This window comes from Sander lucioperca, chromosome 18, assembly GCF_008315115.2.
Source record: "Sander lucioperca isolate FBNREF2018 chromosome 18, SLUC_FBN_1.2, whole genome shotgun sequence".
Taxonomy (NCBI): Eukaryota; Metazoa; Chordata; class Actinopteri; order Perciformes; family Percidae; genus Sander; species Sander lucioperca.
The window spans coordinates 24,270,930-24,283,000 of NC_050190.1; the positions used below are offsets into that span (position 1 = coordinate 24,270,930).

General features: G+C 40.8%; 2 protein-coding genes across 5 annotated transcripts; one reads left to right on the forward strand and one right to left on the reverse strand.

Annotated features, from left to right (window-relative positions):
* The first annotated feature begins 3 nt into the window (after positions 1-3).
* Positions 4-7,588, forward strand: map7a (microtubule-associated protein 7a). 3 transcript variants are annotated; one of them, XM_035994749.1, is made up of 16 exons: positions 4-294; positions 1,190-1,754; positions 2,477-2,581; positions 2,787-2,861; positions 2,958-3,121; positions 3,234-3,333; positions 3,512-3,628; positions 3,870-4,006; positions 4,275-4,396; positions 4,500-4,741; positions 4,827-5,004; positions 5,130-5,298; positions 5,445-5,549; positions 5,789-5,839; positions 5,978-6,200; positions 6,700-7,588. In XM_035994749.1, exons 2-16 carry the CDS (start codon positions 1,652-1,654, stop codon positions 6,708-6,710), a joined length of 1,902 nt encoding a protein of 633 aa, XP_035850642.1. In that variant the 5' UTR covers positions 4-294; positions 1,190-1,651; the 3' UTR covers positions 6,711-7,588. The 3 variants fall into 3 exon arrangements, with proteins under 3 accessions (XP_035850642.1, XP_035850641.1, XP_035850643.1); XM_035994748.1 differs by having other exon boundaries at positions 5-294; positions 1,479-1,755; positions 2,475-2,581; positions 3,846-4,006; XM_035994750.1 differs by lacking the exon at positions 3,512-3,628 and having other exon boundaries at positions 5-294; positions 1,190-1,755; positions 2,475-2,581.
* ankar (ankyrin and armadillo repeat containing) lies at positions 7,422-11,968 on the reverse strand. 2 transcript variants are annotated; one of them, XR_004895732.1, is made up of 14 exons: positions 11,703-11,968; positions 11,268-11,384; positions 10,403-10,522; positions 10,109-10,228; positions 9,830-9,949; positions 9,475-9,683; positions 9,348-9,393; positions 9,127-9,260; positions 8,872-9,009; positions 8,641-8,755; positions 8,328-8,462; positions 8,095-8,220; positions 7,701-7,940; positions 7,422-7,650 (listed from the first exon to the last, which is right to left on the reverse strand). XR_004895732.1 is itself a non-coding variant. In XM_031310043.2 (13 exons), the coding sequence occupies exons 1-13, from the start codon at positions 11,902-11,904 to the stop codon at positions 7,807-7,809; spliced, it is 1,716 nt and encodes a 571-aa protein (XP_031165903.1). In that variant the 5' UTR covers positions 11,905-11,968; the 3' UTR covers positions 7,422-7,806. The 2 variants fall into 2 exon arrangements, 1 of the variants encoding a protein (XP_031165903.1); XM_031310043.2 differs by having other exon boundaries at positions 7,422-7,940.
* Positions 11,969-12,071: the final 103 nt, after the last annotated feature.

Consider the following 12,071-nt stretch of genomic DNA (forward strand, 5'->3'; position numbering starts at 1 on the left):
TCCAGCAGCAACCCCATTGTTTGTCAGCAGCTGGCCCAGGCACAGCTCTCTGCAGCCACCTCTGCAACCCAAGGCCACACAGAACCTGCACACAACAAAGATTTTGGGAAGGGGTGACGAATCGGCTGGCAGTACAACCCCTATTCATAGGAAAGCAACAGGCCCCTCTGGGGAGATGGGTAGCAGCAACACAGACCAGCATTATGTACCACTCTGCTGGCACAGAAAGTAAACTCTCCAACTCTAATCTCTCTTAAGGATGTGAAGCCCATGAGACCATGGACCCACCCGCAGGTAGTGAAACCTCCCTCGCACAGCATTTCACTGACACAGACTCAAACCTAGACTCTCAAGGGGAACATATCACCAGCACTGCAGACTCACATCATTCACAACAGGCTGAATGTTACATTGTAGGGCCCCTTTAAACATAAGCTTACTATACTTAAAAGATGCACTCTAAAATTTGAACAGAAGACGAAGTAGAAAACGTGAATAGTGACTGTATTCAATATCCTGAATGATGACCTGTGTCATCAAAGATGAAACTGTGTTTTCTGAACTCGTTTTGAATACTGACTAAACTGTCCTGGCCTTTAATGGTTATACAATAGACAGCTTACATTTTATAAACCTTAAAGGTCCATCTACTAGATGTTGATGTATTTCACTGGATAAGCTAAAAAAAAAAATTTAAAAGATTATTTTTGGGCATTTTAGGCCTTTATTTCCACAGGACAGATGAAGACATGAAAGGGGAGAGAGAGAGGGAATGACATGCAGCAAAGGGCCGCTAATTTCAGTTGTGAAGAAAATGGGTTTAGCTATTCAGTACATAATAAGAGTTTTTCGTTTTTGAATTTGATCGGCCTTTGGTCATTTGGCCCTTAAAAAAACATTGACTTATGTGATTGTAGCTGAAGCCATTTAAAGGCAAGGCTGACTTCAGCTTGTTCTCCAGAAAGAAATATCTCCATCTGGTGGTCATACTATTTAATTCATCACGGAGGAATCATGGGTAAAAAAAAAAAAACTCAAATATTTGCCTCATCTATTGAGAACACTGACTCCATCAGAGCGAGTTAATGTCCAAGCAATGTATGTCACTGAATATTATACCACAGTTGTCATGGTAATTATTCATGAAGACAGGCTCTCAGCTTTGCTTCCATTTTTTTTCTTTCTCCAGTAAACGCTGCATCCCTTTGGCCACATCCATCTAGCAAGCAGGCAGTGTGGTGGGGGAATTAAAGTGACACAGCTTTATTCTGTGAAAGTAAAGCAGAGCAGCTCACAAGGGTGAGATCTTTAAAGGGGGAGTAGCCTTTTTATAGACAAGCCTCACTGAGTATCCTCTTCAGAGTTCTATAGCCTTAAAGAAGACAGGAGTTAATTTGTGGATAACCTTTAATTTATCTCTAACCCTTTGGACAGGGGGATGCTTTGTTTATATGCTTTTCTCTCTATTGGTTTATAAGGCACAGATGAACAAGCGTCTGATGCAGAGGGCACTTCTCTGCACAGCGCACTTGGAAAGCGACCCGAAGGCATCTTGAAATAGAAATTCAAAAGGAGGAGGAAGAGGAGGAGGAGGAGAGAAAGGAGGGGGCTTTAGAGTGAGAGCATTGGTATTCCAGGCTCAAAACCTAGCATGGCTGTGCAGAAGAAACACTGTGACATCCCTCCATCACAGGGACCACTTTCTACACGTACCATCGAGAGCCAGAAGAAGAGGAATGGATTTGAAAGAACAGGTTAGTCGCTGTTATCTTTGCTTTTGTTTAAGGATGTGTATGGTATCTGATCAAAACAAGCCTTTCCTTGAAGCAAAGCCAGAACGACTGTAGATCACAAACCAAGGATCATCTGCTCAAATTGATGACGCAGGAATAGAATATATACAGTACATTCCCTGTGAGAAATAATTTAGCATTCTGTAATTGAGCATGGATACCATGAACATCAGGAACTCAGGGGCATCTGTGGACAAAATACACATTAAATCAGCCTCCTGATATTATTGAACCCTAAAGTAAATACATCCATGTGATTTTTCCCCCCCTTGTGCATTTATATAAATTACTTATCAATCTTGTGTGGTGCCTTTATGTCTTGACCTTTTTCGTTGCTTGTTTTAGTCATCTCCATGAGGACTGATCAGCTGCTAGCCTGTTCTCCAAGCCTTTTATACGCAGGCAGTTTATAATGGCCGTTTCATTTGCAGCTGACCCTAAGGCCATTCCACTTCATTTGGGACATATTCTTCAAGCTTATTCATTTTTGGTTTATATGTAACAGCCCCTTCACATCATCTGTTGTACTAAAAGATGCATTTACAGATAGTAGAAAATCCCAAATAGCAAAGGAATATTGTGTCAGATTATGAAAAATAAAACATGGAAGAGGTCAAAGGTATCGCTCTTTTCTTTTTTTTTTTTACTGAATAACATGCTGTCCCCCCCCCCCCCACTTCTAGACAATGGTGGTTATATCAAACCAAATTCACAGGCAAAGAAAACCGCCTGTTCTGTCAACAAGGCTGCCGAAATCTGTAACACAGCCACTCCACGGGCCACTGCAGGTTTGATACAACTCTCACATTCACTTTTTTAAATCAGGCAGCTGTCGTCTTATTAGAATATTGGATAATGACTTTTAGCATTTTCCTTTCCTTGTCTAGATTTTGCTTGATTTTGATTTTGTGAATGTTTAATATAACTAATAGTATGTTTATGCGATTTATGGCATCTAACCAGTGACAACAAAGTATCATTTTGCCTATGTAGTGGCTAATGGACCAAATGTTGATGAGAGACTGAAAGCAGCACGGGAAAGAAGACAGGAGCACCAGAAGTTACTTGGTATGTGACACTGTTAATGCATTGTCCTCAATTTCTAATAAGATGAACATACATAACCAAGTTATCTACTTATACTGGTTCACTTTTTTTCCTCAGCGTTTCGGGAACAGGGCAGGCTGGAGCGGGAGCAGCGGGCCAGGCGATACTATGAACAACAACTGCAGGAGCGCAAGAAGAAACTCCAGGACCAGAGGCTCAGAGAGGAGCGGAAGCGTGCTGCTGTGGAAGAGAAGCGCAAGCAGAGGCTGAAGGAGGAGAAAGTGAGTTTTGATGGTGGAAATGAAAAACTTTTATTTTTTGGTAAAGGCTGATGCTTTCACAGCTCTGGTGTTGAGTAACATCACCACAAAAAGCCTATTTTCCTGAATTAAGGAGCGATATGAGTCTGCAGTGCGTAGGACAGTGGAGAAGAGCCAAAAGGTCCAACAGAGCCTCAGTCAATACTCGAGAGGAAGGAAGCTCACCAAGAATAGTAAGTAGAGATAAATGTGCTTTCTTTTTTTCCTCTCTTTTAACATAATCTTTCTAAACTCATAACACCATACTTAACAGTATCTGTTCTCTGTATCTTAACACAACAGCTCCTGCAGTGCCTTATCTTTTTTATCTTTTTTGCTGCCCTTAAAACTTTATACTGATCAATATGGTAGTTCCACGTCGCCTGCCACTGACAACCTGGGAGAAGAACTTGGTCAATCGCCTGCTTACCCCTACATACTCTTATCTGGCCAGGAGCAAGAGTGCTGGTTGTCAGTCAGGAGACCAAGGTACTCTTCCCCCATGATAACAGAACGCACCCTGCTTTAATATTATAGCAACGCAATGCTAATTGTTTGTAGTGCATTTGTAAGATACTACTACAACTAACCAACTGCTCATTTTCCTCTCTGTTTTACGCACTGCTTCACAATTCCATCACCGTTTCCGTCATTTGTGCATATCTCCTCCAATTTCCCATAATTATGGCACAAATCACTGCCTCAGTTGTCCATGTTTGTCGCCGTGCAGTTTCATTCCACTCCATGAATTCCACCACTACCACCACCCCTCACAAACTCCAGCACCACTCTGGTTCAGCCCGCCACTGGCCATCTGCCTCCCCCAGTCCCAACAACAGCCAGCACAGAAGCATCAATCTGGCACAGGTAATTCTAGCTGTTCCTTTGGGCTCACATATTTTTAGGATCACCCAGCTGTCTCTTTTTTCAGTCAGATTTTTGGACTCAAAGATGAGAAAAATGATGTAAAAAAAAAAAAATTATATATATATATATACACACACACACACACACACACACACATACACACACACACATACACACACACACACACACACACACACACACACACATAATATATAATATATATATATATATTTCTGATAACCTTTTCTTTTTCTTCTTTGTGGTTTAGATCACAACAGCAAGACAGCAAGATACTAATAAGAACTTAAATACCAGATCTCCTGCCGTCAACACCAGTTTGAAACCAGCCAAAGTTACACAGAGCAGAACAACCTCTCCCTCACCTAAACGGTAGGTGAAATGTTTCACCAAAAACATCCGCTGTACATTCATGACATAGTAACAGTAATCTGAACAAAGTGGGACATCTGCTCTCTTCTACTGGATCTTAAAGGACCCTCCGAAGATCGGTCAGCAGACATTCAACCCCGCTGCAGCTTGAGCTCCCGCCGGTCCCTGAGGAAGATGGTGCTCTTTGTAGTTCTGCCCTCTCTCCTGGTAACTCAAGGCCTGTCAGGACATCCCATGAAGGTCAGCGGGAGAAAATGAGGGATGAAAATCCACCAGAGGCTCCATGTTCGAACCTGCCAGACAAAAAGTCAGCAGCTACAACCAGAACCGCTGCAGGATATAGAAGTAAGCTAGGGAAAGGCCTAAAACAAAAATGCAGTATTTAAAGTGACATTTAACGTGTATTGAAGTTGATATTATTTCTTTTCAGGTCCTCCCCAAACGCCTCCTCATCCAGCTCCACAGCCTCCTGAAGTCACGTACAGGCCTTCGGCTGGGACTTCAGACCCAGAGGAGGCCTCACGTCTCCTGGCTGAAAAGAGGAGAGAGGCCCGACTACAACGGGAGAGAGAGGAGCAGGAGCGCCTGCAAAGAGAGGAGGCCGAAAGGTAACAAGCATGTCCACCTACGAGGCTGAAAGACTGCAGTAGCAGGCCATTAAGACTGTTGTAGTACAATTTGATTATTTGATATGATTTAATTATTGGACATACATTTATGAATTTATGTCCAGGCGGAGTCGTGAAGAACTGGAACGCAAGAGGGCAGACGAGCGAGCACGACAGCAGGCCGAGGCTCAGCGTCTCATAGAGGAGAAGATGAGAAGGGAGGAAGAGGAGCAGAGAAAAGCTGAGGAAGAAAGAGCTCAGGCTATGATGGAAGCCACCCTTCTGCAGAAACAGGTGGGAACTGCAAACATTCCTCAGTGCATGAGGGAATTTGCAGAAGAAACCACATCTGCACCCACAGGTGTCCTTGTGGATGCTTTTTGTGTCTTTTAACTCCTTTTATGTTTAACGGACAATCACTGTTTTCTCTGTTTATATAGAGAGAGGAGGAACAAGCCAGAGAAAAGGAAAAAGCAGAGCAGATGAAACAAGAGCGAGAAATACTCGCACAGAAAGAGGAGGTGGCGCGCCAAGCAAGAAAAAAGGTGACATTTTTGACAATGTTTGATACTGAACTGAATGAACTATGCATTATCTGTGTTCATAAAAATAAATGAAATCAAAAGTAACTTGATATAAAACAACCTGCCCGCTAGATGGTTTGTTACCCCATGTGATGTGATCCTGCGATTATGTTGCATGACCTTGTGATATCGCGAGAATCCATCTGCCATGCAAGGTAACATTGTGACAGCAATTTAATAAAAGCTGTTTTCTTTTCCAGCGACTTGAGGAGATCATGCGGAGAACCAGAAGGACAGATTCTCCTGATACGGTGAAATTTACTGTTAAGTTTTTGTAAAAGTACATTGCCCTTGGGCGCTTATGACGCACATCCAGTATTCACTAATACATAACTAGCTTCTAAAAGCTTGTCCTTGACCAAATTGGTTATTCCTTTTTTTAAACACAGAAATCTGTACCAGTGATTTTGCCAAATGAAGCCCAACCAAAGGAAAACACAGAGCCTGTGCACAATGGCACCATAGATGTTGTCAAGCTGCCAGTGGGGACGAAAACCTCACACCTGGGGCTGAACAACGAGGAGGACATGGTACCTGTTGTGGCCTTCAAAGAACGCAGGTCCCTCAGGACTCTCACAGGCCTGGAGGAAATCCAGACCCACCAACGAGCAGGTGAGACACAAGCAGCAGATCACTTAAGAACGCTTATCCTCAGGGTGGGAAACTAACACCAACCACCCGCCAGATTCTGATAACTTTTGGCTTTGTCTAGTGCCTTTTTAATTAGAAGTCAGGCACCTTACGGACCTAGACACTTACTGACATGCCACATCATCTGTCATGTTTGTTACCAATTTCGGTTACAGACTACACAAATAGGAAGTTGGTGAGGTTGGTGGATAAGAAAGTTTCCTACCATGGTGGTCTCTATAGACAGTATTCAAATCAAAGAGGAATAGTGTGCACCTCCAACATAGGTACAGGTGCAGGGCAAAACACAGCAGCAAAGGAAAAGGAGCACTGAAAAAAAAGCTCTTCATCAATGTGCAACCGCCTCTCCTTTTTCTGTATATAGTATCCCTGATCATAAATGTTCTACTTATCTCTTAAGCTGCTCTGACACATTTGATTTAATATCTTTTTGTTTGTCTCCCTACTGTGCATTCTTCAGAGGTCATCTGAGCACCTGCGAAGTGGGCAGACGTTTAAGGACTTTGTTGGAGAGCTGTGATTTCTCTGTGAAACACAGGAGTTACTGCAGTACAGCCATTTTGCTGCCCTTCGGCACCTTTAAAGAGCATGTAAGATTACAGCCTTGCCTCTCACCGAGGACGTCAGCATTTGGTCACTTTTCTGTGTGTAACCAGTGGCACAAATATTGTTAAGTTATTTATTACTTTCTTCAGTACAGCAGGTTTCTGAACTAATAATGACTATCCAAAAACCAGTAGATGTAGACAGTGGTAATAATAGTTTGCTGGCGAGTGTTGCCTCCGTACAGATACTAGGAATAGCCATTCCAACAATCACAACATATGTTAGCCATTTCGCTTTTTGCTTATTCCTGATATTTCTTGCAATCTAAGCACTTTTTCCCTCCTCAGTTTTGTCACTGTGGAATTAGAATAGCTCGAGTGGCAGTTTGCGCTAAGAACACAAGATTTTAGGTTGTTGGTGAAAGTTCCTTTCATGAATTAATTCCTAATTTAACCTTTATTTTGTGAAGTATAGCAATCACGAATTTCAACGCTGCTAAGGAAATTAGTTTCCAAAGACTTTGCTTTAGTTTTGTGAGTGTTGTTTTAGAGAATACAATGCACAAAGCCTTTATTGCACTTGACAGTCGCTTTGTTTGATATTGCGCAACCACTTTACAAAGGAAAGTTTGAGGCGTAGAGGTTAAGTAAGTTTATTATAATAAAAGTATATAAAAACAAATGTACTGTATCTGATCATCAATATTTGATCTCATAGTTGAAGTACTGCTTATGGCTATCACTTGTTAACCTGTTAAAGTTTAAATATATGCCATATTTCATTAAAGTCGAAACTATGCTGCATCTCTGCCTTGTTTTTGACTTAATTTGTTGACTCTGAACATAAAAACTCTGAAATAAAAAAACTTACTAACTTACTAACTATAAAAAACAACTATAAAACACTATAATGAACTATAAACTATAAAACAATATAAAAATGCTGCTTGTCTATACAGTGCATGAATGTAAAAACTGCTTACAGTCCACACTTTGCACATCTCTCAGTATTTGTGCTTGAGTCAAGGGTTCACAGAAGATGGAGAAAGGGGCTGAATCATTTGCAGCAGCCGTCTGGTTTCCTCCGTCTGCGCACGCACCTTCCAGAGCTGAGCCTCCAACTCACTGTTAGCCAACAGAGACGAAAAGTCTCCATCTGCAGAGGACGACAGCACAAAATAGGCTAAGAACCACTGAACTGCAAAGCCTGATTATTCTAAATTTGCTCAGGGATAATAGAATGATAAGAGAATTCAAATGGCTGCAATACCCTCAGTTGCTTAATAAGTAGGTGTACAACAAATACTAACCTTTCTTGAGGTTGAATATTGTAGCTATGCCAAGCTGCTGAAACTTGACATCTTTATTTTGGAGAAACACCAACAGGTACTCCACCATGGTAGTGTAGTGAGGTCTCAGCAACTGGACCATCTCTCCTAGGTGAATAGTAGAAGACACAGAATATAACTTAATGTAATAATATAAAACCAAACTGATTTGTTCAGGTTCTTTATCAGCAATTAATACTTGCACATAACAGTACCAGTCATTTCTAGTTTGCTGATGATGGCCGCACTGTTGTATGACAACCGAGGATTTTGTATTTGTCCCGACAACTTCACAAGTCTTGAAACTTGCTCTGATGTTATGGTCAGCGACATGTTAGACTTAGGTGGATCTGAAATAGTGACAAATGGTGAAAGATTATAAAAAAATATTTATATAAAATAGGGATCTTATTATGTCATTTGCGTTATATTTCACGGCAAAAAATTCAAATGGAACAGACCAACACTAACTGATGTCCAGGTGACACAGCACTGTGGAACTAGGTCTGGCAATGCTAGACAACTCACCCCAAGTGGTGAGGTGATGTAAGCATGATGTCACATGCAGCACAGTGTCATCTGATAGGGACTGAGACAGAAGAGCCCTGAGGAGTCCTGATAAACACAGACTTTCCATCACAGCCTAGATAACGATGGGATTAAATACAGCTTTATGAGTGTATCAATCTGGGGCACCATGCACAGACAAATCCTGTTTTTACAACAGACATGAAATCCTGAATTGTAGCCTTGGTGTACCTGTTGTCCCATGCTGGAGCTACACAGGTCAGTGATTATCTTGCAGCTGTGTGCGATAATGACAGAGCTGGATGTGTGATGATGTAGCAGCTGGCCGATTTCATCCAACAGTCCTTCATTTACCAGGACGTCCTGGAACTAAGTGTGCAAAAAGAACATCAAATTATTTTCGACCACTTCACAGCTGTAACACATTGCAAATAGTTACCAACTTCATCATTATTATGATCCTGCTGACCGTATAGGAAATCGTACATTGTTTGGTGGGTGTGCCGACAGTGCAGACAGTAGTGTTATGGCTGACTCTGTCCACACAGGAGAAGAGGTTTTCAGCAGCGCCTTTAGAGGTAACACACAGTCGAGCTCCATCAGCTGCTCCTGAATCAGAACTACACTAAAAAAAAAAAAAAAAAAAAAGACAAACAGCATCTGCTTTGGGTATGGTATCAATATCTGGCTTCATTGTTTATAATTACCATTCTTTGAAAGGGTTTTTAGGCATCTGCATGCTTGGGTTGAATTCTGAAAAATAAATAAAAAAAACATTTATTTAACATAGTTGCTGATTTACTTTCAATCTCAGTCACTAAAGTTCACAATTACCTTTTGCACAGATGACGACATGAGTGTCAGTAGAGACTTTAACAAAAAATGACCCCCAATGCTGAGCAACTTTGGGTGATGCTTCTGGACAGCAGCGATGTTGCACAGAGCGGTGCAGCTGTAAAACTGAACCTCTGAATCGGAGGACTGCAGCAGAAGTATCAGGACAGGAATGGCCCCTGCTTGACATAAGATCCTTGTCGACCAATCTTTAAAAAAAAAAGAAAAAAAAAGAGAATGTTCTGGTTTCCATGTTATGTTCAAGCAAAATAACACTGGAAAGAACATAAACACAGCAGCTTTGGGTTTAATACAAAATATGTGAAGATTGAGATTTAAAAGGACATTATCCCACCTGACTGTGTGAGATGTAACAGAGCCCAGGTGGCGTTCTGTTGCACCTGTGGGTCGTAGGATTTTGCTAAAGCCAACAGTGGCATGATTCCATCCACAGTGACAGCTTCTCTGTTTGATTCTGTATGAAAGGAAGAAGAAAAAAACTGCACACAGCTAATCTAGACAGAAATACAATGGAATGTTGTGTCTCTGCAGTCAAACACATTGTAGGCGAGCCAGGGTGAACTATTAAACAATTTAAAGACTTGAAGACAGAGTCCTTCCTGTCTATACAAACCTGAGGAGGACAACATGGTGATGCAGGCACATAGGTGAGACTGAGCGGTGGCATCACCAGACTGGAACATTTCCAGTATGGGCACCAGCATCCCCATTTCAATCACTAACTCTTTGCACACTGAAATCAGATTTAATGGACAGTGATTACAAACATCTGATCCACATAAACTACGTAACTTCAGCTGTGATGCATTGTTTTTTTTTAACAATTAAAAAACTTCAATAAAGAGGACAGGGTAAGGATTATAAATCAAAGAGACAATAACTTAAATACCTGATTCTTGTCTCTTACCATTATTCTTTACTAACAGATTGACCAAGGAGAGAGAGATAGTCTTTTGCACATCTAGGTCAGTTGATAAAAGTAAGGCCATGACTGGCTCCATGAAGGCATCTGGTAAGGGTGATTTCACTGGAACACACAAAGCAAAAAAGAATAAAATGATGAAAAGACACAAATCATTGCGGTTGAAGAAGCAGAATTTCACAAGTGAGTTAAATTTCTTGACGCCCAAAGAATGATCAACAAGTTAAACACAATCTTAATTAGCTGTCAGTCTCACTAGCGAAACCGAAATTTTAGTTTTAAACATGAAATATATGACTGGTTGGTTGATTTAAAATTCAAGTCCTAAAAGAGATATCTGACCTGTGTTCTATCAACAACCAAGTAAACTAGGAATCTGTCAACTGACACATGTATGCAAAATATAATATGTGGTCACACATTTGCATACTGCTGGATATAACGTGTACTTACCTATAAATACAATGATCTGACAAAAGAAAAAACTGGACTACAAGTATCAGGGTACTTTATATGAGTCATTGCTTCTGTAGTTACCAATTTATCATAGTAAAGGATATCATAATGTGGGATTTCAAAGTTAAATCTATTTATTATAGCTTCATAATTACACTAAAGCCCACGCATGCTGGAAATTATTTGCCAAGGGCCAACCCTGGAAAAAAAAAAATACAGTTGAAAATTTGCATGATACCAGTCATACCCGTTAGAGAGCTTATCTCGACAGTGAGAGATATGACAAACCTGAAGTGCTAACAATAGTGCCATTCTATGCATCACTGATCTGCAAGCCATTGCTATAATGAAGATAGTCAAGCAACATAAAAATCTGTTTGAGTTCTTAACTCACAATGATGACTGAGATGTAAATAATACATGGCTGCAGTCATTTGTAGATCAGTGTTTTCTGAGGTCGCAAGTCTGCTCAGTGCTTGTAGACTCCCCGGATTAAGTAGAGTTTCATTATCTAAGAGAAGAAACAGATTAACAATAATTAATCTCCCAAAACTTGAGTTGATCAATGATTGATTTTGTACATGTGTATTTGTGTAAATACCAAGCACAAGGGTTTCTATAAACTACTTTTTTTTCCTTTTTCTAAAGTAACAAATACACTGGTGATGTAAAATACACTGGTGATGTAACTGTCTGCTCTTCTCAATTTAAATTGCAGATCTATATCAACTGGGTAGACTTTGTCTCACAAAAAAAAAAAGACAGATAAGGTCTGCACAACAATGCTAATGTCTACAACAAAGAAAATGAACGGCTGCAATGTTCCTACCATACAGCAGGTGTAAAGAGGGCAACTCTTGCGTCCTCTTCCTCAGTAAACTCTGGTCAGGTGTACTCCTAAAGCAGGTGCACTGAGAAAGTTCCCTGAAAACGTCCATCATTTTTTGCTCAAAGTCTCTGCAAACCTTCCTTAAATGAACAGTAAATTCTTTAAGCAGTCGGGAGCAATCCTCACAAAAGCCAGAAGCCATGGCCACATCTTCAATAGAAAGGCCTGGCACCTGCAGGTTTCACACAATCTGCACATAGACACGCCTACTGATCTAGAACATCACGTGACTGTAAGGTAAATTACAGTTTTTTGTTACAATACATTTCATTGGGTCATAGCCTCCTCTATATTATATATATATATGAT

Bases quoted from the DNA above. Each gene is read 5' to 3' on its own strand.
- ankar (XM_031310043.2), bottom strand. From the start codon at position 11,904: ATGGCTTCTGGCTTTTGTGAGGATTGCTCCCGACTGCTTAAAGAATTT. The intron at 9,950-10,108 runs GTTTGTATAGAC...CCTTTCATACAG, and splicing joins CACCATGTTGTCCTCCTCAG to AATCAAACAGAGAAGCTGTC. The intron at 8,221-8,327 runs GTACTGTTATGT...CTATTCACCTAG, and splicing joins CAGCAAACTAGAAATGACTG to GAGAGATGGTCCAGTTGCTG.
- map7a (XM_035994748.1), top strand. From the start codon at position 1,652: ATGGCTGTGCAGAAGAAACACTGTGACATCCCTCCATCACAGGGACCA. The intron at 2,862-2,957 runs GTATGTGACACT...TTTTTTCCTCAG, and splicing joins GGAGCACCAGAAGTTACTTG to CGTTTCGGGAACAGGGCAGG. The intron at 3,334-3,511 runs GTAAGTAGAGAT...TCAATATGGTAG, and splicing joins AAGGAAGCTCACCAAGAATA to TTCCACGTCGCCTGCCACTG.